This window comes from Arvicola amphibius, chromosome 8 (genome assembly GCF_903992535.2).
Source record: "Arvicola amphibius chromosome 8, mArvAmp1.2, whole genome shotgun sequence".
Classification (NCBI taxonomy): Eukaryota; Metazoa; Chordata; class Mammalia; order Rodentia; family Cricetidae; genus Arvicola; species Arvicola amphibius.
Genome location: NC_052054.1, coordinates 54396932 through 54421231, shown reverse-complemented (window position 1 = coordinate 54421231; position 24300 = coordinate 54396932). Strand labels below are relative to the sequence as shown.

Here is a 24300-nt window from a genome sequence, read left to right as displayed (position 1 = left end):
GAAGAGGGAAGGCTCTCAGGGGCCAAGTTCAGCTGGCAGACTCTCCTGCAAGCTCAGCTGTTGTGACCCCTGAGAAGCAGGGTAAGAGGGTGTCGTGTTTCCTTGTCTCCCCATGTGTTGGGTGTGAAACAGAGGCATGAGACAGGGTGTCATGGACCATGCCGATCTTATGTCATGATGCCTTATGCATGTGGGAGCCCCTGAGGATGTTCCCACCCTGGGATATAAATCACAAGGAAGCACACCCCTCTTTTAGGTGTGTGGAGGAGGAGATGTTCTATTCTGCAGGGATTGGGGTGGGGTGGTTATGGGCTGGGGGGGTTGGGGGTTGGGGGGGTCTGTGTGTTGGGGATCCAGCAAGGCAGGCAATGCTCATAGAAGCCGTTTGCAAATGACATCACAACTGTATTGCTTGCGAGGTCGTGGGCTTCCCATGGGTAGAAGCTGCATAGTTGGGCGACTAACCACGTGTGTGATGGCAGAGCTCCATGCACGGAATGAAGCTGGATGATTCCCTCCAGTTCCAGATGATCCCCAAGGCATCAGCTTCCCAAAATTGCTCAGGTGTTAGTTGCTAGATGAAAAACCAGTATCAGGGGCTGGAGAGATGGCTCAGAGGTTAAGAGCATTGCCTGCTCTTCCAAAGGTCCTGAGTTCGATTCCCAGCAACCACATGGTGGCTCATAACCATCTGTAATGGGGTCTGGTGCAGGCATATACACAGACAGAATATTGCATACATAATAAATAAATAAATAAATAAATAAATAAAAAAAAAAAAAAAAAAACAAAAAAAAACAAAAAAAAAAGCCGGGCGGTGGTGGCGCACGCCTTTAATCCCAGCACTCGGGAGGCAGAGGCAGGCGGATCTCTGTGAGTTCGAGACCAGCCTGGTCTACAAGAGCTAGTTCCAGGACAGGCTCCAAAGCCACAGAGAAACCCTGTCTCGAAAAACCAAAAAAAAAAAAAAAAAAAAAACCAGTATCAAAAGGAAATTTGATAGTGGTCTGTTATGTTAGCTGTTTGAAGTATGTACCTCCTTAAGAGGCAAAAACCAAACAAGAAAACTACTAAGCAGCAGTGGTAGGAATTTCAGAAATATTTAATTAATGGCTCCTTGGAGCTGTATCTACTGGTGTGTTCCCCAAGGGAAGCACCAGCACAGGTGATTCCTGATAATAGCAACAGGAATCTCTGACCTGTTGCCTCTTCCTTTTCTATGCCAAGAGTTTAAAAAACTCACAGCCAGCCTGGAGTAATGGCGCAAACCTTTAATCCTAGCACTTGGGAGGCAGAGGCAGGTGGATCTTTGAGTTCAGAGGCCAGCCTAGTCTACAAAGCAAGCTCAGAGAAAAAAAAAAAACCTGTCTTGAAAAACCAAAGGAAAACTCACAGCCCTCTCTGGGTTGGGCTTGTAACTCAGTCAGTAGCATTCTTGCTTAGCATGCCCATACCCTGGATCTGATCCCTAAAACCACATAAACCTGGCATGGCGGTATATGCCTGTCATCTAAGTACTCGGTAGGTGGATACAGGAGCATGAGTTACTATAGGCCACGTAGTAAGTTTGAAGCCAAGCTGGGATGAGACCCTGCCTGATTAAAGGAAGAAAAGTTGAAGGAAAGAAGGAAGGAAGGGAGGGAGGGAGGGAGGGAGGGAGGAAGGAAGGAAGGAAGGAAGGAAGGAAGGAAGGAAGGAAGGAAGGAAGGAAAGAAGGAAGGCTGGTCTGTCAAAATGGAGTCCTCCACATACAAAGTTTTTGATGCCAACCAAAGGGAAAGCCCCAGCTTGAGTGTGAGGCTCTGGGGCACTCACAGTGATGGTCTGTTGTCCTCTGTGTACTATACAGTCCATACCAGTGAGGCCTGAGGGTGGCTGGTGGTCCTCAGACATCTGACCTGGTTTACACCAAGGAAGGAATTTATGTAACTCAAACCAAAGGGTGCGATTAGGTTAGGAGTAATGGGTTAAAACTGAAGAAGCAGTAGTAACCACTTCTGGTAGACTTGTTAAGCTTTTCAGTATTTTCTAGTTAATGTTAGTCTGTGTTTTCCGAGTCACTAGAAAATCAGAAAGACAACGCCTGAGATAATCCCCTTAAGGAAAGCAGGGCCTTTGGGGACCAGGAAAGGGAACAGCTAAGCTTTCTCCATTTACCTTCAGTCTGTCTTAGCTGTTGTTGGAAGGCTCAGTGAGCAACCCTCCTATGAGTGACTACCCCTCCACTCCCAGCTGGAGCTGTGTTCTTGCTCTTTTCTTCCAACTGGGAGTCATGGAAGAGAAAGTGTTTTCTCCAAGGGAAAACCCTGATATGGGAGGGGATTTTCTACCTGTCCCGGGACAAGGAAGGCCTAACCCTTGTTGGTCTGCCCCACAGAGGATTGGCAGAGGGCCAATCATAGCAGTGTTGGCCACTGAGGGAAGAAGCTTTGTCTGAGGATGAAGCTCCTGAGCCAAGGAGATAGGAACCCTGCTCGCTGAGGATGCCTGCTTGTTGGTGTGAGGGGAAGACTTGGGTAGTGTTCATAAGGCCAGGGCTTTTCTCTAGAGCAATTCTTTCTACTCCAGGAATTGCCTTGTCTTTTCTGAAGTCAAATCTATCTGGCCAACTCTTCCATGGAGTAGAAGATACCCAGGTCCTGGGACCATAAATCACAACGTCAAACTCCTTGGCACTGAGGACTAGACCTGTGGGTACCAATCACTGTTGGGATGGGGTACAGAGACAAGACTTCCTTTAGAAACAATAGCATGGACAATAGTGAGGTATTTTGCATACACAAATGGTTAACACGGACAGATAGAACAATAGAAGGATACGCTGACGTTCATAGGTTTTCAGTACATCATCTCCCCTCCATGGTCACAAGAGTGGGCAGCTGGGGAGGCTCCTTTTCAATCGTGGGTGTATTTGCCATGTAATGTCCTGCTTTGAATCCTTTTCCATTAATAAAAATTACGTTTGCTCTTTAAAACATCCAGGTATCAGGGCTGGCCCTCGCCACTAGTTTTGTCCCAAAGAGGAATACAAATCTTAAATCAAAAGAAATCGCATTGTTTTCTGGAGCTCTCCCCTGGGGGGTCATGGGGGGGGGGTCTGATGATAACCTTGCCTGAACAGTGAGTTCTGCCATCTCCTGAGCAGGGGACACTCATGGAGCTGACTCACCCTGTCCTTTGGTTGGGCCAGTACTCGATTGTTCTGCCTTGCCTAGAACCCTGCATTATAGGCCATCGTCTGGACCCAGTCCACCTTTGTCTCTGAGCTGGGAGAGAACAGACCAGGCAGCAGAAACTCTGAGCCACAGAGCGAGGCTGCCCAGGGAGCTGCTAGGCCATGGCTCATGCTTGAATGGGACAGGAATGGCGAGACTGAGGGAGGAAGGCTGTGTGGAAAACCACATCGTTCACGCTGGAGGAAGTTGCCCGTGAGCACCCGAGGAGAAGTCCTGGAGGCCGAGGGCACTGTGTGAAGCAGGGTTATCCCTTAATGAGCTTTCCTTGTGTGCTCCAGGGTTCTGAATTTCTATGCTGCGGCCTCATCACAGTGTGGGGTAGCATCCAAGGAAACCCTCCACACGCCCTGCACACCTATTTCCTAGCCCTGCCTCTGAAGAGGGTGGGTGACCCCGTGACCTTAAAGGACATTAGAGAACTCTCACAATAAGATTAATTTGGATCCTTGCCAATTTAAAATGCCAGTGCGGCTCTGGGGAATGTGGGAGGGTGTTGAGAAAATGGAGCGAGCTTCCCTCTCGAAGGTGGAGTAATTATTGCCCAGGATCGGGTTGAACAGAGGGTTAGTGTTACATTTACTGTGAGCAAGCACCAAAGATGTCTTAAGCAAAGAACACAGTTGTCTGTCTCAGTGTGACTCCCATTTACTGCGTGTCAAGCTGCGGGAAGTCCAGCTGATGTAAATAGATTAATATTTAAAAAGTAATACAGAAGAATGAGGTTCCAAACATGTAATGTTTAATTATTAAAAACCCGTAATGGAATTCCAATCCAAATTCATCTCTCACGTCTCAGTGGTGCTCAGCACAAAGCTCCATTAACTGGTATGGCTGCTTCGTCCACAGCACACCGTGACTACCCCAAGGCCAAGACCAGGGTCTCTTAAAGTGTCTGATGCCACAGATATAGTCAGCTTAAGGAGTTTTATGCTTTCTCATTAGAGAGTTCTTGGAACACTTTTAAACTGATCAGCAAATAGCTGTACAGTGTTAACGGGGCATGGAAGAGAAGTTACTCCAGCGGATAAGGTTTGGAAGGTCCCCTACCATCTAGGCATCACAGGACCAGGGTACACCAGTGTGCATCAGATCTTGAGACCTGTGTTTCAGGATGCCTAGGCTAGGCAGGATTTTCATTCCGGGTCTGGGGAGGGAGCCCAGTGATGGAGTGCATGCCTAGCATACACACAGCTGTGGGTTTGAGTTCAGCACCGTTTGCAGAAAGGATTTTACTTTGTCCTGGGCCTCTCCAGAGTACAGCTCTTCTGTCTCCCTGATAAGGATGACTTTGCCCAGAGACCTGAGCCAGAGGATGCTCTCAACACAAGAGATAAAATGTTCAACGAGTCAGAATAGAATAAACCAAGAAGACGGGTCAAATCTTTTTTAAAGTCAGTGTGCCAGCAAATCTAACTGAGCTGGTAGCTCTTTAATTTTACGTTTTTATTCGCCAGGCCAGACATGACAGGTCTTTTGTGTATAAGTAGGAAAATTCTGATAGCCCTGTAAGGTGGCCTGCGTGCTTCAGCGGCGTGTGAAGAACTCCTTTCTTATGAAATGCTCATGGATGTATCTGTTGTGCAGAAAGTATGGTGGTGCTACCCACAATGCTGTGGGGTGGCATCTCAGGGCTCAGAAGGTCACACTGAAGGTCACAGTATCGGTGACGTCCTGTTGGGGGTGTGGGCTGTGTAAGGCAACTAGAACCGAGAAGACAGAAATGAAGTTTGTCATTACTGCAGAAGCTGAGACCACAAGGTGAAATGTGATCGGGCCTCAGCCTCTGTGACAGGAAGCCTATCACAGGAGGGGTGGGGCTGAGGAAAGTGCCACCAGGGCCCCGAGTCACCTTGATTCCTGGCAGGACGGAGACTGCTGACTGGTAAAGGAGCCAGGCGTGGGAATCACCTTCACCTTCTCTTGCATTCAGTCACAGCTGACAGGTGTGTCCTGAGCCCTCACCATGCGCAGTCTGATCTGTTAGGGCATGAAGGCCCAAGACTGCAAAATGAAGCTTTATTTGAAGGAAAATGGGGAGACTTAGGTTTTCTGGCCCCATCTTACAGGCACTCAGATCATTAAAGTGGAGGTTTCCTAATTTTTTTTCCCACTGCCTGATTCTACTAGGAAAAAAGCCAAGTAAACAAACGACAGCATTCTAAATCTGAGGTTGGGGCTACTCAGGCTAAATGAGGTTCAACTCATTTCCTTTCCTCGGAGCTTCTCGGAGGCTTACGCACGGGACTGTGCACTGAGAGTCTCTCAAGAGTGGCGTGGGCCATGAAGCGCTTCCCTGCCTGTGTGGCCTGCAGTCCTTCCTTGAGCAGAATGTGGGTGCAGGTGGCGATTCTCAGGAAGCACTTCAGGGAATGGAGGGAGGCCGTGAGTGGCCAGGAAGATGGCAGGATCGAGGTAAGGATTAAAGTCAAGCTGGACTGGACTCTTGTTCTAAATAAAGCCCCCCACACTAAGATGAGAATAACCATTGCTGCTCATCCTCATGGAGGCTAGGCTGTAATTCTGGCTTCAAAGATGGTTCCAAAGTGCTAGTAACCGGGCAACAGGAAGCCCTTATTGTCTCTAGGAAGGGAGCATCTTTGTTTCTGGATTTAACATAAGGCTTAGCTCTGGCCACCTCAGCAACTGTCTGCCCACTGTGACTCATGCCCTCTTCAGTCCTTCCTGCCCTGCTCTCCTCCATGCTTCCTGGCCTCATGACAATGACCACCATCCCCATACTTCTTGGTAACTTCAAGCTGCCCCCAAAGAAAATCTAATTGGATCATTAAAATGCTCTGCCTGTCTTAAGCAGAACCTCATATTAATCTTACATCCAGCCCACTGTGACCAGGAAGGCCAGGGGAACAGAGCCATGGTGGCTCCCAGAGTGTGTTCAGTGCTAACATAAAGATAGCTAGCACACAGTTGGAGTTCCTAGGTCATCCTCTCCTCTTCTGTTCACACTCATCTGTTCCAAGGGCTTACTTTGCTTTGGCTCTATCAAGTTCTTCCACATTACTAGATAATAAGCCCTGGAAGAAAGGCCCGGCCTCACTTTCTTAGGTTATCCCTCCAGTGCTCTTGTGTGCAGAGGCTGTTTAGATTAGGCATCTCTGGCACACTCATTTCTCTTTTGGTCCAGCGTGCATTATAGAAGGCTCCTCTTCAGAGGAGGCCAGCAGATGATGTAGTTCATCTTCCAGGAGTTGTAAGGCAGGCTTTTCATCCAGATGCTGACAATACGTCACTCCTGCCAGCCTTCGTTAGCTTATCTTTAAACAAGAGATGCTATCTGGCCGCTTGTCTCTTTGGGGACTTCTGGTGAGAAGACCATGATACTGAGCTACTTGAAGTTATTAGAAGGGGCTGTATGAATAACAGTTGTGTTTAAATGCAGACAAATGCGATCCGTCTGCGTCCTAGGTTGGCTTGCTTCTCATCACTCAGCCGCCGCGGACTTTGCCTGGATGTGCAGATTAGGCTGGGCTAACCTAGGATTTGCTAATGAGAGTGGAGTCACGTGCCGGCTCCAGCATTGGTGGGTGTTTTCAACCTGGCAGCTGCGCCGCAGGATGGCTAAATTCACAGAACAAAGGTGGAAGCAAACCAGCAGTCCCCAAGCAGAGGAGACAAAGGATCCAACGTGTGGAGCTGAGAAAACCTGCAAGCCCTGCCCAGCCCGCCTCACTCACTAGGCAGTTATTGCACGGGGGTTAATTAGCAAAAAGATAAAACAATGAATAGGTAATTCAAATGATCCTTTCTTCTCAGGTGTGGAAGCCCAGCATACTGGGGATTCTGAATTTTCAGCAGAGTGTACCAGACGACACAAATGTCACATTTGTGTGTGTGGCCGAGCTTAAGGGATTTTGTTGGTGGATCTGGTCGGGGTGACTGGTGCTGGCCTCAAGCTGAGCCTAAGGCTAAAACTTCCACAGTGAACTTAAGACCACAGCCTGGCCTGGAAACCTGCTCATTACTGCAATTATGTTGCTGTCAGACTCTCCCCAGCCACTGGGAACGGCAGAGAACCGAGGGTCAAGTGTTCTGCTGATTTTGGTTTCTTGGCTGTGTTTTGTGGCATATTTTTGCTTTGAAGTACATATCACAGGGAAATCTATAGCACTGAGTTTTCTCTTTGTTTTTGGGGAACAGATCCAACAGGAGAAGAGTGAAAACATAGGACTAGAAAGTACAGGAACTTACATTCACAAGGAAACTAAAATGCCCCCATTTGTATGGCGCTTTATATGTGTTAGGCGGCTTTCGTTTGCACTGTTTTGATCCTCACAGCAGACCTTGACGAGAGGCATGGGGCTTGTGGGTGCAGAGGAAGCATTGAAAGCTGGGCAGGACACCCGTGAACAAACCATGCTGCCTCCCAAGTGCAGCTTGGGGTGTGGCCACCCAAGGTAGTGGGTACCCACTGGCAAGAGTAGTTCTCGTCGGGGAAACAATGAGATGAGGGGCTGAACGACACCTTGGCTGTGCAGAGCACCGGCGGCTTCTGTAGAAGACACAGATTCAGTTTCTAGCACCCACCTGGCAACTCACAACTGTCTGTTCCGGGGGATTTGGTGCCCCCTTTCTGACCTCCATGGATATTGCATGCACAAGGTACACATCCATGCAGGCAAACACTCACTCGCATAAAATAAAAACAAATCGTTTTCAAAAAGAGAAAATATATAGTTATAAGATGAGAAGGAGGGGCACAAAACCATCCCAGTGAGCCTGAAGAATGGGATGGGGTAAAGGCAGCAAGTGTGCGCTGGGAAGAATGGGAGCGTGAGAAGGCCAGTGAAGGCCAGTTCTTCACCACACAGAGCCACACATAGGAACAAAGAAATGGCTTCCAGCGTCTGTACAAACACAGAGTAAGAAAGACCAAGTTACTTGACTTATAAGCATAAGAGAAAAATCTCAGCAATCCTGCTGAGACCAAGGGGAGGCCTGGTGTTAGTTGAACACTAGCACAAATATGAGATGGTATTCCCACCAGTGCGGCTCCCAGGTGGATACAGTTCAAGAAAAGATTACATCCTTGCCTGGCAGGCTACACTCATATGTGGAAGCATAGACAGGATCAGGAAAATAAAAGGAAGCATTAAGAGTAGCTTGAAGGGAAAATAGTTGTGGGGTGTTTGTTACAAAATCCGAAGCAGATATTAGAAAATAAGCTACTACACTGAGGGTAGCGGTGTCTCGGAAAGACACCTGAGAAGTCCTCGGCTGCCTCGTGCGTGACCCCAAGAAGGCAGAGCAACAGTGAGGGACCCCTTCTGGGGCCACCGTGCTTCTGGGTGGATGCAGATGGAAAGGGATGTGTCAGCCATCTTGGGGATACAGTGGCAGAATTGTAGATGGCTGCTGGATCTGGTCAGGCGTGTTTTCTCGAGCTTGCGAAAGCAATTTCTTTAATTCCAAAGAAAGGTGAGTTTGGTCCTACAACCAGAGGCTTTTCTTTTGTTTGGTTTGGTTTTTGGGTTTTTGTTTACTTGTTTGTTTCTGTCTTTATAGCAGTGGTGGAATGGTAAAAAGGAGGCAGGTTTTGAAATTAAGTACTAGGAAGTCTAAAGTACAGAAGGAACTGCCTGCCTGGGGCATACAGGAGTTAGTGAGACCACGCCCACAAAAGAGAGGAGAGGTGTCCAGACCCATGTTCAGAGCGAAATAAAAACAAAACAAAAACCACCCTTGAAATAGTGAGTCACTATGAACTTTTTTTTTACTTTATTTTTGTTCGTTCATTAATTTGTTAATTAATTGCTTTTTTGGAGACAGGTTTTCTTTGTGTAGCCCTGGCTATCCTAGAACTAACATTGTAGACCAGGTTGGCCTTGAACTCACAGAGGTCCTCCTGCCTGTGCCTCCCGAGTACTGGGAATAAAGGCATGTGCCACCACCTCCTGATGTCAGTATAGGTTTTGAAGGCACCCACATCTTAGTTAGAATCTGCTTTGTGTGTGGTTAATCTTGGGGTGTTATGAGTACCAGTGCTGTAATATTACTTATTAGTTTCACCAGCATAATTTATTAGTATTACATCAAATTGGGGATTGTAGTGAGAATTACATGATAGGCCTGACTTTAGTGTAATGTCCTGGGAAGATCTAAGGATGGAGAGAGATGGATACCAAAGCCTAAAGCAGTGCCCTGAAGAATCCACACACAGGTCCAGCCTGTGGTCCAGAGCCAGAAACACAGGCAGGAGACTATTAAAGAGCGCAGTGTGAGCAAAGGCATAGCCTGGTGCCTTGCAGATTCTAAGAAACCCATGTGTAGTTGGTGAGTAGCTAAGACACCAAGAACTAGCTACCTCGGGCCACTAAGAAGCAGTCAGATGGTGTTCTGATGCAGAAGGCAATGCAGGGTTTTCAGAGCTTGCCCTTGCCCTGGGCCTCCTGCATGTCTGTGGGCCTGTGCATTTAGGCAGTGCTAACGCAGAGGCCAGGTAGCAGGCTCAGGGATCATCTCTAGAGGGGGAAAATTGCTTCAGATATCACTGATAAGAACACACTTTTCTCAAAGAGTGTGCTGTTGATGTGTGATTAACTAGGTTGTAGAGCTAAAACCCATGAGTTTTGAGATATGACTCCTGCCAGAGTCTGCATGCAGGAAGACATGAGGTGAGGCCAGCTCTCTCTCTCTCTCTCTCTCTCTCTCTCTCTCTCTCTCTCTCTCTCTCTCTCTCTCTCTCTCTCTCTCTCTCTCTCTCTCGTTTGTTTTTGAGACAGGGTTTCTCTGTGTAACCTTGGCTGTCCTAGAACTCATTTGTAGACCAGGCTGGCCTCGAACTCAGAGATCCACCTAAGGCCAGTTCTATTTCCCTTCCTCCCTCTCTCCTCTCTCCCTCCTCCCTCTTTCCTTCTTTTTCCCTGTGCTGAAGATAATATCAAGCATGCACAGTCCAGGACCCCACGGCCTATGACTGCTAGACTAGTCCCATATCCATGAGCGACAATCCCAGGCCTTCCTTCCTCCCCAATATATAGGATGACCAGGCAGGGAGTGAACTCCTATAATCACCAGTCATGTGTCAGATATCCAGACAGACACGTAGAAGACAGGAAGAGAAAAAGAATCAGGCCCAAAGATAATGTTTGAAAAATAGAAATCAAATATCTATGTGGCATACAGGAAATGTCCATGTAAACAAAGCTTTGACACCAGCTAGCTACACGTTTGAAAGCAGTGATCTTTGGGAATGGATTGGGAAGCAGATTCAGGTTTGGGGTTGAGAGAATAAAACATAAAGTGGAGTTTTTAGTTAAAAGCTATTAGTTCAGCACTGCTCTTTGAGGTGAACCTATGGCTGGGTGGAAAGATACTGCAGAGAAGCTGATTTTCCTCACTGGTGGCAGGTACTGGCTTTTTTCTTGCACAGTTGCACAGCCTGGGGCCTTCTTGAGCATACCCTGGTTTATATGTTCGAATAAACACAAGCATTCTCTTAAGTTTCAGTTTGCAGCAAAGATGACCCAGTAAAACTAAAAACCCACCCTTCCCATTCCCACGGGAGACCTCACTGCGCGAGGAGGAACACAGTTGATGAGGGCCTTCCGCATCCCTTCCACAGTGCCCAAGGCACAAAGAGCTGTCAGTCAAGGTTCACTAGTGAATGTGTCAAGAGGATTATGTGATACACAAATTCTTCAGGGCAGGCGGTAGCTGTACTGGCTGGAGTTGTTAACTGCAGAAACCATGGCAGAGCAGCAGCCTGACAATGGGAGATGGGTGGGGATCTGCCCTCGGCTTCTGGACACCGGTTTAGCGTGTTGCTGGTCTCTTTTTTTCCTTGTGCATCCATCCCGACAGCACTGCTGATGTCGCTACTGATGGCCTCATTTTACAGAGGAGCATGCGAAGTCCCTGGCCCACTGGGGCTGGAGAGGGAGATAAGATGGTCTCTTAGGTTCTGTCAGGTCAGACTGTCACAGCTCTCGGCACAGAGAGACAGATGTCTGGCACCAGATAGACCATGTTTCCTTGGGTGTTGCCATGTTGCTGTTGGGATGATTCCTTCTGTGAGGACCAGCAGAGCACTTGTGACCCATGAGCTTAGACCCATGGGAAGCCGCCTTTTGAATCATGTGTGGCTGTCGCATGGCCCATTAGCCTCTGAGTACAGGGCAGGAGTCATCTTCTGCACAGGCTAGAGATGTAGAGGCTTGGGTCAGTCATGAGCCAGTAGCCAGAGCTCACCAGCATCCTGAAAACTGGGGACGTTACTGCTCTGTTTGATGGAGCCATGAGCTGACACTCAAGAGGGACTAAAGAGCATCCTTCTTAGAATAGAAACTCTCAGCAGGAAACTGCCATGTAGGAGCACTTAGGTTGTCTGTTTCCGATGGCTTTCTGAAGGCATAGCCCAGGTCCCTGGGGCAGATCCCTTCCCTGAGAGAGATGGGGGAGCAGGGAGGGAAGCAAACAGGACTATAGAAACACTACCCTGTCATCCTGTTAGAAAGCCAACCTGCAGAACCTTTCTTGGTTTGACAATGAACTTCTTTCTGAATTGTTCTTCTGTAAGCTCCCAGACCCCTTCTTAGTCTCTCTCCAGGTTTCTTCAAGGCCTTCCATGTTTGTGGCCGCCAAAGCATCTTTTTGCTTCCTTCACTCTCAATTCCAGCTTTGTGGGGAAACTTGGATTGGTAGCTTGGCTACTCCCCTATGCTTGTGGTGGCCTCTCCCACCTTCTGACAGCAGGGCAAGGTCAGTCTGGCTCAAAGGCATCTATACTATGGCTCTGGTCCTTCCTTTGGAAGATAGTTCTCCATGTGATGAGTCCGGCGGATCATCCATCAGCCCTGCTTTTTAATAAAACATGAATAGCACAGTTTATGGCTTTCACTATTCAAACAGCAGTACCCTAAGAGGAATTACTCATTCTAATGGCTCTCACACTCATTTCCAGGCTGCCATGCTGCTTTGTCAAGCTTTTTCTAAATTAGAACCTGGCCGTAGAGCAGAGGGTTCAGGTGGCACTGAGTAGAGGCTCCTCAGGATGGCGAGCAGCTGGTCCACAGGCCCATCAGCTGCCATTCTTGTCCCTGCAAAGAGCCCCTTTGTCACCTTTAGGGTAGGATCTCCTGGCAGCAGGGTGAGGGCAGGTATCTGTGGGAAACACATCTCATTTTCTTTCAAAGACCCATGGGTCATAGGAAAACGATCATTTCCTTTTCACACTGGCAGACTGAAGATTAAAAACCCAGATGCTTACAAGCCTAGCTGGCATACAGTTGTGACTATTACTAGTCCCATTCCACAGAGGGAGAAATCGAGACTGAGAAGGCAGCGCCCACTCCTTCCTACATTTTGTATTCCCACATTCTATGTGATTTTTGTAGCATTTTCGGCGTCCCAAGTACATGATATTAGGGCCCTCCTAGAGGTTGTGGCAAGACCACGAAGAAGGTGTGGTCCCTTCAGAGGAGGCGGGAACAAGTGCTCAGTGGGGGTTCAGTCTAAGACCCTCAACTCATGCTATGAGGTGACAGCTAATAGATGGGTCAGGGCCTCAAAGCCTTTAAAAGCTTGAGTACCCAGGCTACATCTCTCTACTCTCCTGCACTTCACTCTTTAAAAAAAAAAAAAAACGATTTATTTATTTATTTATTATGTATACAACATTCTGTCTTGATGTATGCCCGCACGCCAGAAGAGGGCGTCAGATCTCATTACAGATGGTTGTGAGCCACCATGTGGTTGCTGGGAATTGAACTCAGGACCTCTGGAAGAGCAGCCAGTGCTCTTAACCTCTGAGCCATCTCTCCAGCCCTCTTGAATGAGCTCATGGTTCTGTGAGCGGGCCCGGACTTGGAGATCAATGTCACATTTAACCTGCCATGGCCCGAAGACTCACCTTCCTGTGACAAAATACAGTCTAGCTTGCAGAGCTACAAGGACAGGACTGTGGTGACATCAGTGGGAAGTCTGAAGCACAGGAAAGGTGTTGTGTGTGGGGGGGTGTATTTTTCAAGTTGTTGATGGCATTCAGGAGAAGCTAATATGTTTTTACTGTTCCATTGGAACAAACCATCTTTACGCAGAGAAGGCAGATTTCAGCAAAAGAATTTAATTAAATATTGCCTGATGCCAGATTCCCACTCAGAAAGCAGCGGTGGGTTCCATTAAAGGATGAACTTTACTCCCACAGCTGACAGCTGATTAATGTGTTAATTAGAATTCCTGCCTCACCCCCAGACACCTAAGCCTTCTCTTAAGCCCAGAAGGTTACCATGTGGTAACCTAATGGCTTATATACAGAAGAATGTATATATTGTACCATGTGGGTAACCTAATGGCTTATATATATAGAAGAATGTATACATTGTATCACATGGGTAACCTAATGGCATCTATATACAGAAGAATATATACAATGTACCATGCAGGTAGCCTAATGGTGTATATACTGTGGTTCTGGCCTTGGGCATATATGTGAAAAAGAAGGCTCAGTTGCCATCATGAATGGCTTTCTTTCTTTCAATAGCTTTGAAGGATTCATAGGTACCTGATGCTATGCCTTTCAGGGTGCTGGTGTCAAGAGCAAGAGAAAGCCTGCCGAGGCAGTGTCTCCTGAGTAGTAAGATGGTGTAGGTTACCACACATTTATTTCACAGGAAAGGAGGGAAGCCATCTGACCACTGAGCTTGTAAGTACTGCCCTGGCAGCCCGCCAGCAAAGTGGACTAAAGGAAATAAATGTTCCTTCTCTTGTGTAGAATTGGACCCATATCAGGAAAGGGAACTTGATCTTCTCAAGGACTGTGTGCTAGGCTTGAAGGGAACACATGTGTGCGTATCTCCTTTGTGATCTTTCTGTCTTCCCGGTGACCTGGAATGGATCTGTGATCCAAAGCATTCCAGCAGTCCTGCTCAGTGGTTTGCGTTTGCTGATTGAGTGTTTGGTACCCATATTGGCGTAGTAAGACAACAGCAGCTAGGTCCAACCTGGGGCCTCTTAGGGAGAGAAGTGGACCCAGAGAGGCCAGATTCCAGCAGAAGCAAAGCTGGGATGGAATCATGCAAATCAGTACAGAGGTCTGGGAGTCGGGCTTGTCTTAACTTGTCTGAAGGAATTTTGGTTCGTCTTGACAATGGGGGGGGGGGGGCTGAAAAAGTATCAATAATTAAAATAACAATGTGGCAGTATTTAAATCTATCCATAAAGAAGGGGAGACTATCTTCAATGCCATAGTACAAAACCATAGTACAAAAACATTGCATATGCAAATGTTATTTTATTAAAAAGAGATACAGGCCGGGCGGTGGTGGCGCACGCCTTTAATCCCAGCACTCGGGAGGCAGAGGCAGGCGGATCTCTGAGTTCGAGGCCAGCCTGGTCTACAAGAGCTAGCTCCAGGACAGGCTCTAGAAACTACAGGGAAACCCTGTCTCGAAAAACAAAAAAACAACAACAACAAAAAAAAAAAAAACTAAAAAGAGATACAATATATATATTTTACATAACTACTATAGCTTAAATAATCATCTCAGGCTCATATGATGAAACCTTTAATTACGGAAGTGTCGCTGGTTGGATGTGGAGTGAATGATGGCGCTGGGTTTTACTGCCGCGCGTGATGGAGCCATTTGCACCATAAATCCATTGACCTCATCTTAAATGATGTGTCCTGTAAGACAGATTTGATTCATTCCTTCTTAAGTGACACACTCTCCCCTTCTAATAATCTTCTGCTTCATCAGAAAGATTGCTTTCCCATATTTTTAGGTCTGTGTTCTGAACTGAAAGGGAAGGCCTTATTAGAGTCAAGCTCACAGCACCCCAAAACGACACAGTTGGGGCACACTGCAGCGGAGGCTCTTTCAAAAGAGGCAGGAAAACAAGCATTAGCATTAGGCCTTTTGAGTGGTAGCAGTGGAATGCATGTCTTTAATTCCATCCCTCTGGAGCAGAGGCAGGTGGATCTCTGTTAGTTCAAGGCCAGTCTGGTCTATGGAATGAGTTCCAGGACAGCCAGGGCTACACATAGAAACCCAAAAACCAAAACCACCCCTCAAAAAGACAGAAAAAAAAAGAAAAAAAGCACAAGGCCCTTGCTTTGCTTTGATGGAAAAGTTTGAAAAGAGTGGATTCTTGTTTCTGATGCCTGTGATTATTTCTCTGTGGGAAAGGATGAAGTGCGATGGCGAATTCTCATTGGATAGTTGGGATGTCTGTGGGCATCATTCGTCAGTGGCAGAAAAAGTGGAGGGTGTGAAGGGAGAGCTGTTGCACTATATTTAGATTATTATGTTTTTTTCACCCCACTTGAAAAATATTTATCTAGTTTGAAGAAACACGGATCCTCTGGAGGCAAAAAAAAAAAAAAATCAATCTGGCAGTTTAACAACCAATTCATGATTTCATAAAACTCTTCCCGATTATTGTTAAAGAGTATGATCCAAAGGACACGTGCCAGGAAAGTCACGTGTTTTTTTAATTAGTTGAATTCATCGAGGAAATTGTTTAATTCATGAAGAAATTGTTTCGGTCCCTCACTTCAAACTTATACATTTATATTTCAGGCTTTCTATGCCACTGTTTCAATTCACCATGAAATGAATTGCCGCGTGATTATATGGTAACCTTCTTTCTTCTTGCCTTTTCTTTCCCTCTCTCTCTCTCTCTCCCTCTTTCTCTCTCTCTTTCTCTCGCTCTCTCTCTCTCTCTTTCTTTCTCTCTCTCTCTCAACAGGGTCTCACTTTATAACTCTAGCAGTCTTGGAACTCACTACATAGACCAGGCTGGCCTTGAACTCGCAGAAATTCTCCTGCCTCTGCCACCCAAAGGTTGGGATTAAAGGTGTGCGCCATTATACCTGGCTCTAACTTTATTTAAATGTGCACACCATGTTTTCACTAACAGTTTTCTTAGCCTTAATCTAGATAAGAAATGTGAAGGTCTGACATAGTCTTTGAGGCTGTTTTCATCAGAGGCAACTTTGCAATTCCTGCAAGATGGGCATCTCACTGATAACAAAACTATCCCCTTGAGTCCAGGAGGGTCCTGCAACACTGCTAGCGAAGGGACGGTATGAGCACTGCCATCACAATGCTTCAACCACTTTCATGGAGGCAATGATTTTGATAGCTACATTGAAGTAATTCCCTTACCACCGAAGCCCACTCACGGGTGTCTAGTCTCAGATTTTGGGAAGAACAAACAAAACCTAATGCGTGCCAAAGCATGCATCTGACTCAGTCTCACATGGTCAGGTTTATCAACCAAAAACATCAGTGGGGAAAAAAAAACCCAAAACATGGAGAAGGGAAAGAGTGGCTTTCCACATGCAGCCCCACCACATCTGCCCCCCAAGCGCATGCTAGCATGTCACCACAGTTTACAAGCAAGGGAAGCTGAGAGTTAAGTGAGATGAGTAACCAAATGCCCAGCATATGTTGTTTGTGCATTGTTTATGTGACCAATCATTATTAAAATTTATCATCTTTTAATTATTATCAGTTTGTAATCATTAAAAACACATCCACGCATGCATGCACACAGCAATAGAACAAACACCCTTCAAACTTGAGGTCCCATTTGGAACAATACTGGCACCATTGCTCCATTGCAGGAAGAAGAGTCCTATAAACTCGCAATGGTGATGAATTTTGCAATTCCTTCTCTGCTGCTGTATGGCTTGAATGCTATGGAAACGATAAAGAAAGAAAGAAGAAGAAAGAGAAAAATATTGTGTGTATAAAATTCTGTCAAGAAAAGTGAGGCACTGGTGGAACTATTGAAAGTTTTGACATCTGTTTATCTGTTTATAGCGATGGCAAGATCACTCATGTTAATTCTTGTTTAAAATGCCATATGAAGGGAAGACATTTGTGCAAACAAGAGTCATATTTGAATTGTAGATCATGTCTTCACCATCTGTGAGAGCTGATGGTGTTGCAAAATTAATGTGTTAATGAAATCACAATAATTTCTCCAAAGTAATGGGTTCTGCAGCCGAGAATGACTATTTTTTGAACTTTGGTGTCTACTGATTTCCAATTGGGAAGGCTCTGAGTCTTTAATTAGCTCTGCAGCCCAGCTCCGAAATAAATTTGGTGATATCCTTCTTTTGCCAGGAGTAGAAGGGGGGTGGGGTGGAAGCCATGACAACTTTTGGAAAATGTTCTCTGGTGTTTGAAAAGTTGTTAAATAAGGCTGCCTGCCAAGGAATGTCACCAAAAATTCTGACTGCTGAGAAAGAGTGGGCAAACAGCTCAAAAAATAATTCTAGCTTGCTGCAACATCACAGGTTGGGAGAGCTAAACCTCACACAGACTTCATGGTGACGTCCAAGTTGCTCCTTGGAAGCCAGACATGAGGGTATTCAGCACTCTATGCTATTGGTTAGCTCAGCACACCCTTCCCAACCATGTAACTGGATGCAGTCTATAGCACAGAGAAACTTTACATAAATAAGGGGAATAGTAAGAGATTATGTTGCATCACCGTTGAACTCTCTAGAGATTACTTTCTTCCAGCATTTTTTAGATGTCTGTTTCTAGTGAACCTGATAAGTAAGTAAAACTATGAAGGCAAGTATTGAGTAAGTGTACTGGGCAGGTTTACTGGATAAGTGTACTGGGTAAGTATACTGAGCAGGTGTACTTGGTAAGTGTACTGGGCAGGTGAACTGGGGCAGGTGGACTGGGTAAGTATATGTGCAGGTGTACTGGGCAGGTAGACAGGGGCAGGTGTACCAGGCAGGTGGACTGGGGCAGGTGTACCAGGCAGGTGGACTGGGGCAGGTGTACCGGGCAGGTGGACTGGGGCAGGTGTACCGGGCAGGTGGACTGGGGCAGGTGTACCGGGCAGGTGGACTGGGGCAGGTGTACCGGGCAGGTGGACTGGATAAGTGTACTGAGCAGGTCCACTCTGTTTTGTCGGAACCATCTTCAAGTCATTTTCACACTGTTAATACCATTTTTTTAAGAAAAAAAGAGAGACTGTGGTTGTTGCTATTTTGAACATCCTATTTATAAAAGCAAATTCATCATTCACAAACATTTCAGAAACTTACCTTCTGAAAGGAACCCCTCCAACTATTTTACAAATTATGATAAAGTTTGAAAGAGCCTTTATGTGAAACATGAACGCCATCTTCAGAGAAAGCTTATCTTACCTGTTGTGATTTTTATTGCTGTGTTGTAGGTGTGTGACTGGTGTAAACACATAAGGCATACAAAAGAATACCTGGATTTTGGGGACGGGGAAAGAAGGCTTCAGTTCTGCAGTGCAAAATGTCTCAATCAATACAAAATGGACATTTTCTACAAAGAGACACAGGCCAATCTTCCAGCTGGGCTGTGCAGCACGTTACACCCTCACATGGAAAGTAAAGCAGAAGGCACCGGGGTGCAGCTGCTCACTCCAGACTCTTGGAATATCCCGCTAACAGATGCTCGGAGGAAGGCTCCCTCCCCGGTGACTGCAGCTGGCCAAAGCCAGGGCCCTGGCCCATCCTCATCCACCACCGTCTCTCCATCTGACACTGCCAACTGCTCTGTCACTAAAATCCCCACGCCAGTGCCCAAGTCCCTCCCAATCAGCGAGACTCCAAATATCCCTCCTGTCTCGGTCCAGCCACCTGCTAGCATCGGACCTCCGCTGGGCGTCCCGCCTCGCAGCCCTCCCATGGTGATGACCAACCGCGGCCCGGTGCCGCTGCCCATCTTCATGGAGCAGCAGATCATACAGCAGATCCGCCCGCCCTTCATTCGTGGGCCGCCGCATCATGCCTCCAACCCCAACAGCCCCCTGTCCAATCCCATACTCCCGGGCATTGGGCCTCCGCCCGGGGGCCCCAGGAACCTGGGCCCCACTTCCAGCCCCATGCACCGGCCCATGCTATCACCCCACATCCACCCACCAAGCACCCCTACCATGCCTGGGAACCCCCCGGGGTTACTGCCCCCGCCGCCCCCGGGCGCGCCCTTGCCCAGCCTTCCCTTCCCTCCGGTAAGCATGATGCCAAACGGCCCGATGCCGGTGCCCCAGATGATGAACTTCGGGCTGCCGTCGCTTGCCCCGCTGGTGCCGCCCCCTACGCTACTCGTGCCGTACCCAGTGATCGTGCCCCTGCCGGTGCCCATCCCTATTCCTATCCCCATTCCCCACGTCAACGATTCCAAGCCCCCCAACGGATTCTCTAGCAACGGGGAGAGCTTCGTTCCGAGCGCCCCAGGCGACTCGGCGGCCGCGGGAGGCAAGTCGGGGGGACGCTCCCTGTCTCCGCGGGACTCCAAGCAGGGCTCGTCCAAGTCGGCCGACTCGCCGCCTGGAAGCTCCGGCCAGGCTCTGAGCCTGGCGCCCTCCGAGCGCGGCCGTGGGGAGGTGGTGGACCTGACTCGGCGCGCCGGCAGCCCCGCGGGTGCGGGAGGCCAGCCTGGCTTCGCCGGCGTGCTGCACGGCCCGCAGGATGGTGTCATCGACCTGACAGTGGGCCACCGCTCCCGGCTGCACAACGTGATCCACCGCGCGCTGCATGCGCACGTCAAGGCGGAGCGGGAGCCGAGCGCGGCGGAGCGGAGGACCTGCGGCGGCTGCAGGGACGGCCACTGCAGCCCGCCCGCCGCTGGCGACCCGGGCCCGGGCGCCCCAGCGGGTCCCGAGGCTGCCGCCGCCTGCAACGTCATCGTGAACGGAACCCGAGGCATCCCGGCCGAGGCTAAGGGCGCAGAACCGCCTCCGGAGCAACCACCGCCCCCCGTGCCACCCAAAAAGCTGCTGTCGCCTGAGGAGCCTGGGGTGAACGAGCTGGAGTCGGTCAAGGAGAACAACTGCGCTTCCAACTGCCACCTGGATGGGGAGGCGACCAAAAAGCTGATGGGGGAGGAGACCCTGGCGGGGGGCGACAAGTCGGACCCAAACCTCAATAACCCCGCGGACGAGGACCACGCCTATGCTCTGCGGATGCTGCCCAAGACCGGCTGCGTGATCCAGCCTGTGCCAAAACCCACGGAGAAGGCTGCCATGGCACCGTGTGTCATCTCCTCGCCCATGCTCAGCGCCGGCCCGGAGGACCTGGAGCCGCCGCTCAAAAGGAGGTGCCTCCGAATTAGAAACCAGAATAAGTAAAAGGTTTGTATGTCCGCCTGGGCACTCCTCCAAGAGCCAGTGTCCCTCGCCTTGCTTCTTAGAAGGCGGAGGCGAGATGTAGCCATCACAATCCTGTCCCTTACCTATTTCACCGTGCACTTATCCTACACCTCTGACACCTGGCAGTGTTTAGTACACCATTATCGGTTTACAGCCTAGAGGCAGCTTAAGCGCCATGATCACTCAAGCCCTTGAACCCGAGATGAAAACACTCTTTTGTTACACGTTTGTTTTCTTCTTCTTCTCGGGTTTATACCTAATTTACCCTACTGGAAAAATGGGTGGGGGAGGGAAGATTACTTGAGTAATCTTAATGTATAGTCATGAGGTTACGGGGCAGTATTGAAGTGTCTGGGGATCCCATCAGGTGGGCAAACATCAGGAGCCTGCTTCACCGACTGTCAGCCTAGCTTGTCCAGATAACCGTAGGATCCAATCTGTGGGCTAAAATTTAAAAACTAACCTTCCTCCCAACCTGCCATGTAACCTTTTGGACTCGGTGGCTGAGCTGGTGATTCTCACTTCTACATACAGACCTTGATGAAGAGGGAGGGCTCATCTCTGACCATGTATCATCTCTGAATTCCAAGCCACCGAGGGCGAGTCCAAAGCTACTGTGAGATGGTGGGGACCCTTTGTGAGCCACTGTCGTGACTCCTCCAGCCAATACTAAGTAGGTGTCTTGTTAGGGTTTCTGTTGCTGTGGACATGGTGCTGGAGAAGTAGCCGCGTCCTACGTCTTGACTTGCAGACAACAGGAAGTGAACTGAGTGTCACACTGAACAAAGCTTGAGCGAAGGAGACCTCAAAGCCTGCCCCCACAGTGACACACTTCCTCCAACAAGGCCACACCTACTCCTTCAAAGCCACACCTCCCAATAGCACCACTCCCTTTGGGGGGCTTTTTCTTTCGAAACACCACAGTAGGCATTGGAAGCACACTGCCAAGAAGGAAGCTGTGGGTTAGAGAATTTTGTTCAGTCAGAGCTGGCCAATGGGGGGCCCATTGTTGATTCTAGCCCTGTGCACCGAGACATGGAATGTGAGCTCTCCCATCTACCTGAGCAGGCAAGAAGCCAAAACTTCCATTGTTTATTAACCAGTTATGAAAAGGAAAAGGGAGATGGTTATTCCTCCTGCAATTAACTTGAACACTGATCCCTCTTTGAACACACCCCAAAGAATGTTCTCCTGGGCTGCCTCAAGTCCTAAAGTGAGAGATGTAACCCAGGCAGGAAGGGGTCTGGCAAGGGGAGGCAAGAAGAGTATGCTCCACACTTCTGTGCAGGCTCTCCTGGGTGTTTTCGCACTAGTATGTCTTTGTAGATCCATAGAACAATTATCTTCATTCTCCTAGTGGAGAAACAGGATTGGGGACATGACCAAGATTACCTAACCTGTGAGCAGAAATGTGATTCAAATCCAAATTGTGAACCGCAGAGCCCAATCTCCTATAACACCCTGCAGGAGAGTCAGCTAAGGCTCTTCCATCACTTCATTGATAAAAATCCTCTTACTGCCTTGGAGGAAAATTCACAAAACATGACATGCCTCTACCTACCAGTTTCCCCAGATTTTCATTCTTGTTTTTCCAGCCACAAACACAGTCCTAGACCACCAACCTGCTGCTTCCTAGTGGGGACATGGGCACCTCCCATGTAGCCTGGGGCATGAGTGGAAACTCTGAACCAGAGGAGAAGGCTTGTTGCCTAGCGTGAGAATCTTTCTTCTGCCACCATAGTTCCGGGTCACCTTTTCTACTGGGGGCTTTGCCAGTAGGAGCAGAACACCAGAAATGAGGTCACCATTCCTTCCCGATTAGCTCTACAATTTCTACAGTCTGAAGACAGGTGGCCTGAACTTTCTCACTGGTACCTCAACTGAAAATGCCCCAGATATTTTAATCTGCTTGACAGTGCTTTAAGTGACAGATTGATATGTGACAGAACAAACAAGCAAAAAACCCTTCAGAAAGTCCTGGGAAGAATCATTTACATAGACACACAGTCAGGGTATTAAAGGAAGAGTAGGGGAGAAAGAAGACACAGCTACTACAGTAAGAAGTGACCAGGCCAGGAACAGGGTCACTGTCATATAGGTTAGCTAAAGACGAAAAGATTGTTAAAAGCACAAGCCATTTGGGTGAGTAACCAGGTTAGGGTTTTGTTTGCAGGCCAACATCGGTACTAAAGATGTTAACTTGGCCTTAGCCAATTCTAAAAGATGGTGTGACCAAATTGCCTCTTAGCTCTTGTGATGGGAGAATCGTTTTTATGGTGGGTCCCCCGAAGAAATTGCATCTCTATTTTTAAAGTCAGAAACAGGTTTGTGGGCAGCAGAGAGGAGGCAGAGCAAGAGATATTAGGAGGGGGACCATGTCTCCAGGGAGTCAGCACCCTTCCCTGGAGGTCACTGATCCCAGGTCACTTCCCAGCACAACCTCCACCTCTTATAATCACCCACTCTTCCACTCTGATTTCCTGGGCACGGGAGGTTCTGTTTTGGTCCCTACACCTTCAGGAAATCAGTTTGTTCACATGGGGGAGGAAATTGGAAATACATCTATTCACTAAGGACTGAGTAGCATTTCTGCCATAATAATAAACACACTTTGGCAACAAGTTAACACCAAAATGAAAGCATTAAAAAACAAAACAAGGACTGGGGAGATGCCTTGGTGGGAGATGCAGGACAAGCACCTATGTAAAAAGTGAGGCATCATAATATGTACATGTAATCCAGTGAGGCGCCATGATAAGCACTTTTAATCCCAGCAGTGGGAGACAGATGGGAGGATCTCTCCGTCTTGCAGGAAACCCAGTGTAGCTAAATCAATTGTCTTAAGGTTAAGCAAATGTTGTCATCTCAAAAAATAAGGTGGGATAGGATTAGGAATACGCCAACCTCTGGTACCGTATGACACACACATACACCCAACAGGGACAAGACAGGCAGTGAGGCGCGCGTGAGCCTGCCCTACACGCTTTTGGTAATGCCTCACAGGGCGGCTCTCAGAGGTCTGTAACTACACAGTGCTTTCCATTCTCTCCCCCACCTTCACCTGTTTCACACCATACCCCGCTCTTACTGGACATATTCTAAAGTCAGCAAGCCAGCCACACTTGCCTTCGAAGAATCTAACATTTGCTAGATTTCTTTTTGCAAATGGCAGCCTCTTCCCTCTCCCACTTTGGAATTATTCTGTTCCTGCTTTCTTGACCTTATTCATTCTTGTTTGGTCATATGGCTACAAATGATTTCAGCGGGCAGATGTTTCTCCCAGATGCAAAACTGATTAAATTTAGGTGAATATTTTTAAAAGGTTGTAAACTCCCTTTAATCTCCCTTGTTTATAGCTCTGGATACCAGTCCTGCAGCTTCAGTAGCCAGGAAAAAAAAAACAAAAATAAGGAAAACAATGTATGAATACTGTAAGAAACTTCTGTCCGCAAGGAAGTCCATTTAGAAATGGACTTGCCTCCTCTTTGTTGCTGTCTGGGAGCTTGGTAAACAGCTGTTTGCACTCGTACATTCTCCACATTTCTACAGTTTACACTTGTTTACGGTACATCGGGGAGTTCAGAATGACCGTGTGTAAATCCTTGAAAATATTCAAAGCAAATATTCCCCATTCCTCGGTTTTCCAAGGAAATGACATATTTTTTAAACAGAGTAATGAATGAGAAAATGAAGACCGGGGGTAACCCTGCACCTCCATTCTCCTTGTTCTTCTGGAGCAGAAGAGCCACACAGCTCCACCCACCCCCCGTGGCTCTCCAGTCTCTTACACGGTTCTAGAAATGCTCCTGTTACATGTTCTAGAAATAGCCCTGCGCAGCGGCAGAGGCTACCCTCTGCATCCGGAGAAAGCTGGAGACGGGTCATGTACTTTGGGCTTTTTCGAGCTTCGTCTGGTCGTTGTGTGACATCACACCCCTGAAATCACTGTTCCACAGTA

General features: G+C 47.9%; 1 protein-coding gene across 1 annotated transcript in view; it reads left to right on the top strand.

Annotated features, from left to right (window-relative positions):
• LOC119822033 (sine oculis binding protein homolog) overlaps positions 1 to 20321 on the top strand; it is a 151249-nt gene extending 130928 nt beyond the window's left edge. Inside the window, exon 6 of the mRNA XM_038341114.1 lies at positions 18396 to 20321. Within this exon, the coding sequence (XP_038197042.1) occupies positions 18396 to 20321 (1926 nt within the window). The remainder of the gene's footprint in view (positions 1 to 18395) is intronic.
• Positions 20322 to 24300: the final 3979 nt, after the last annotated feature.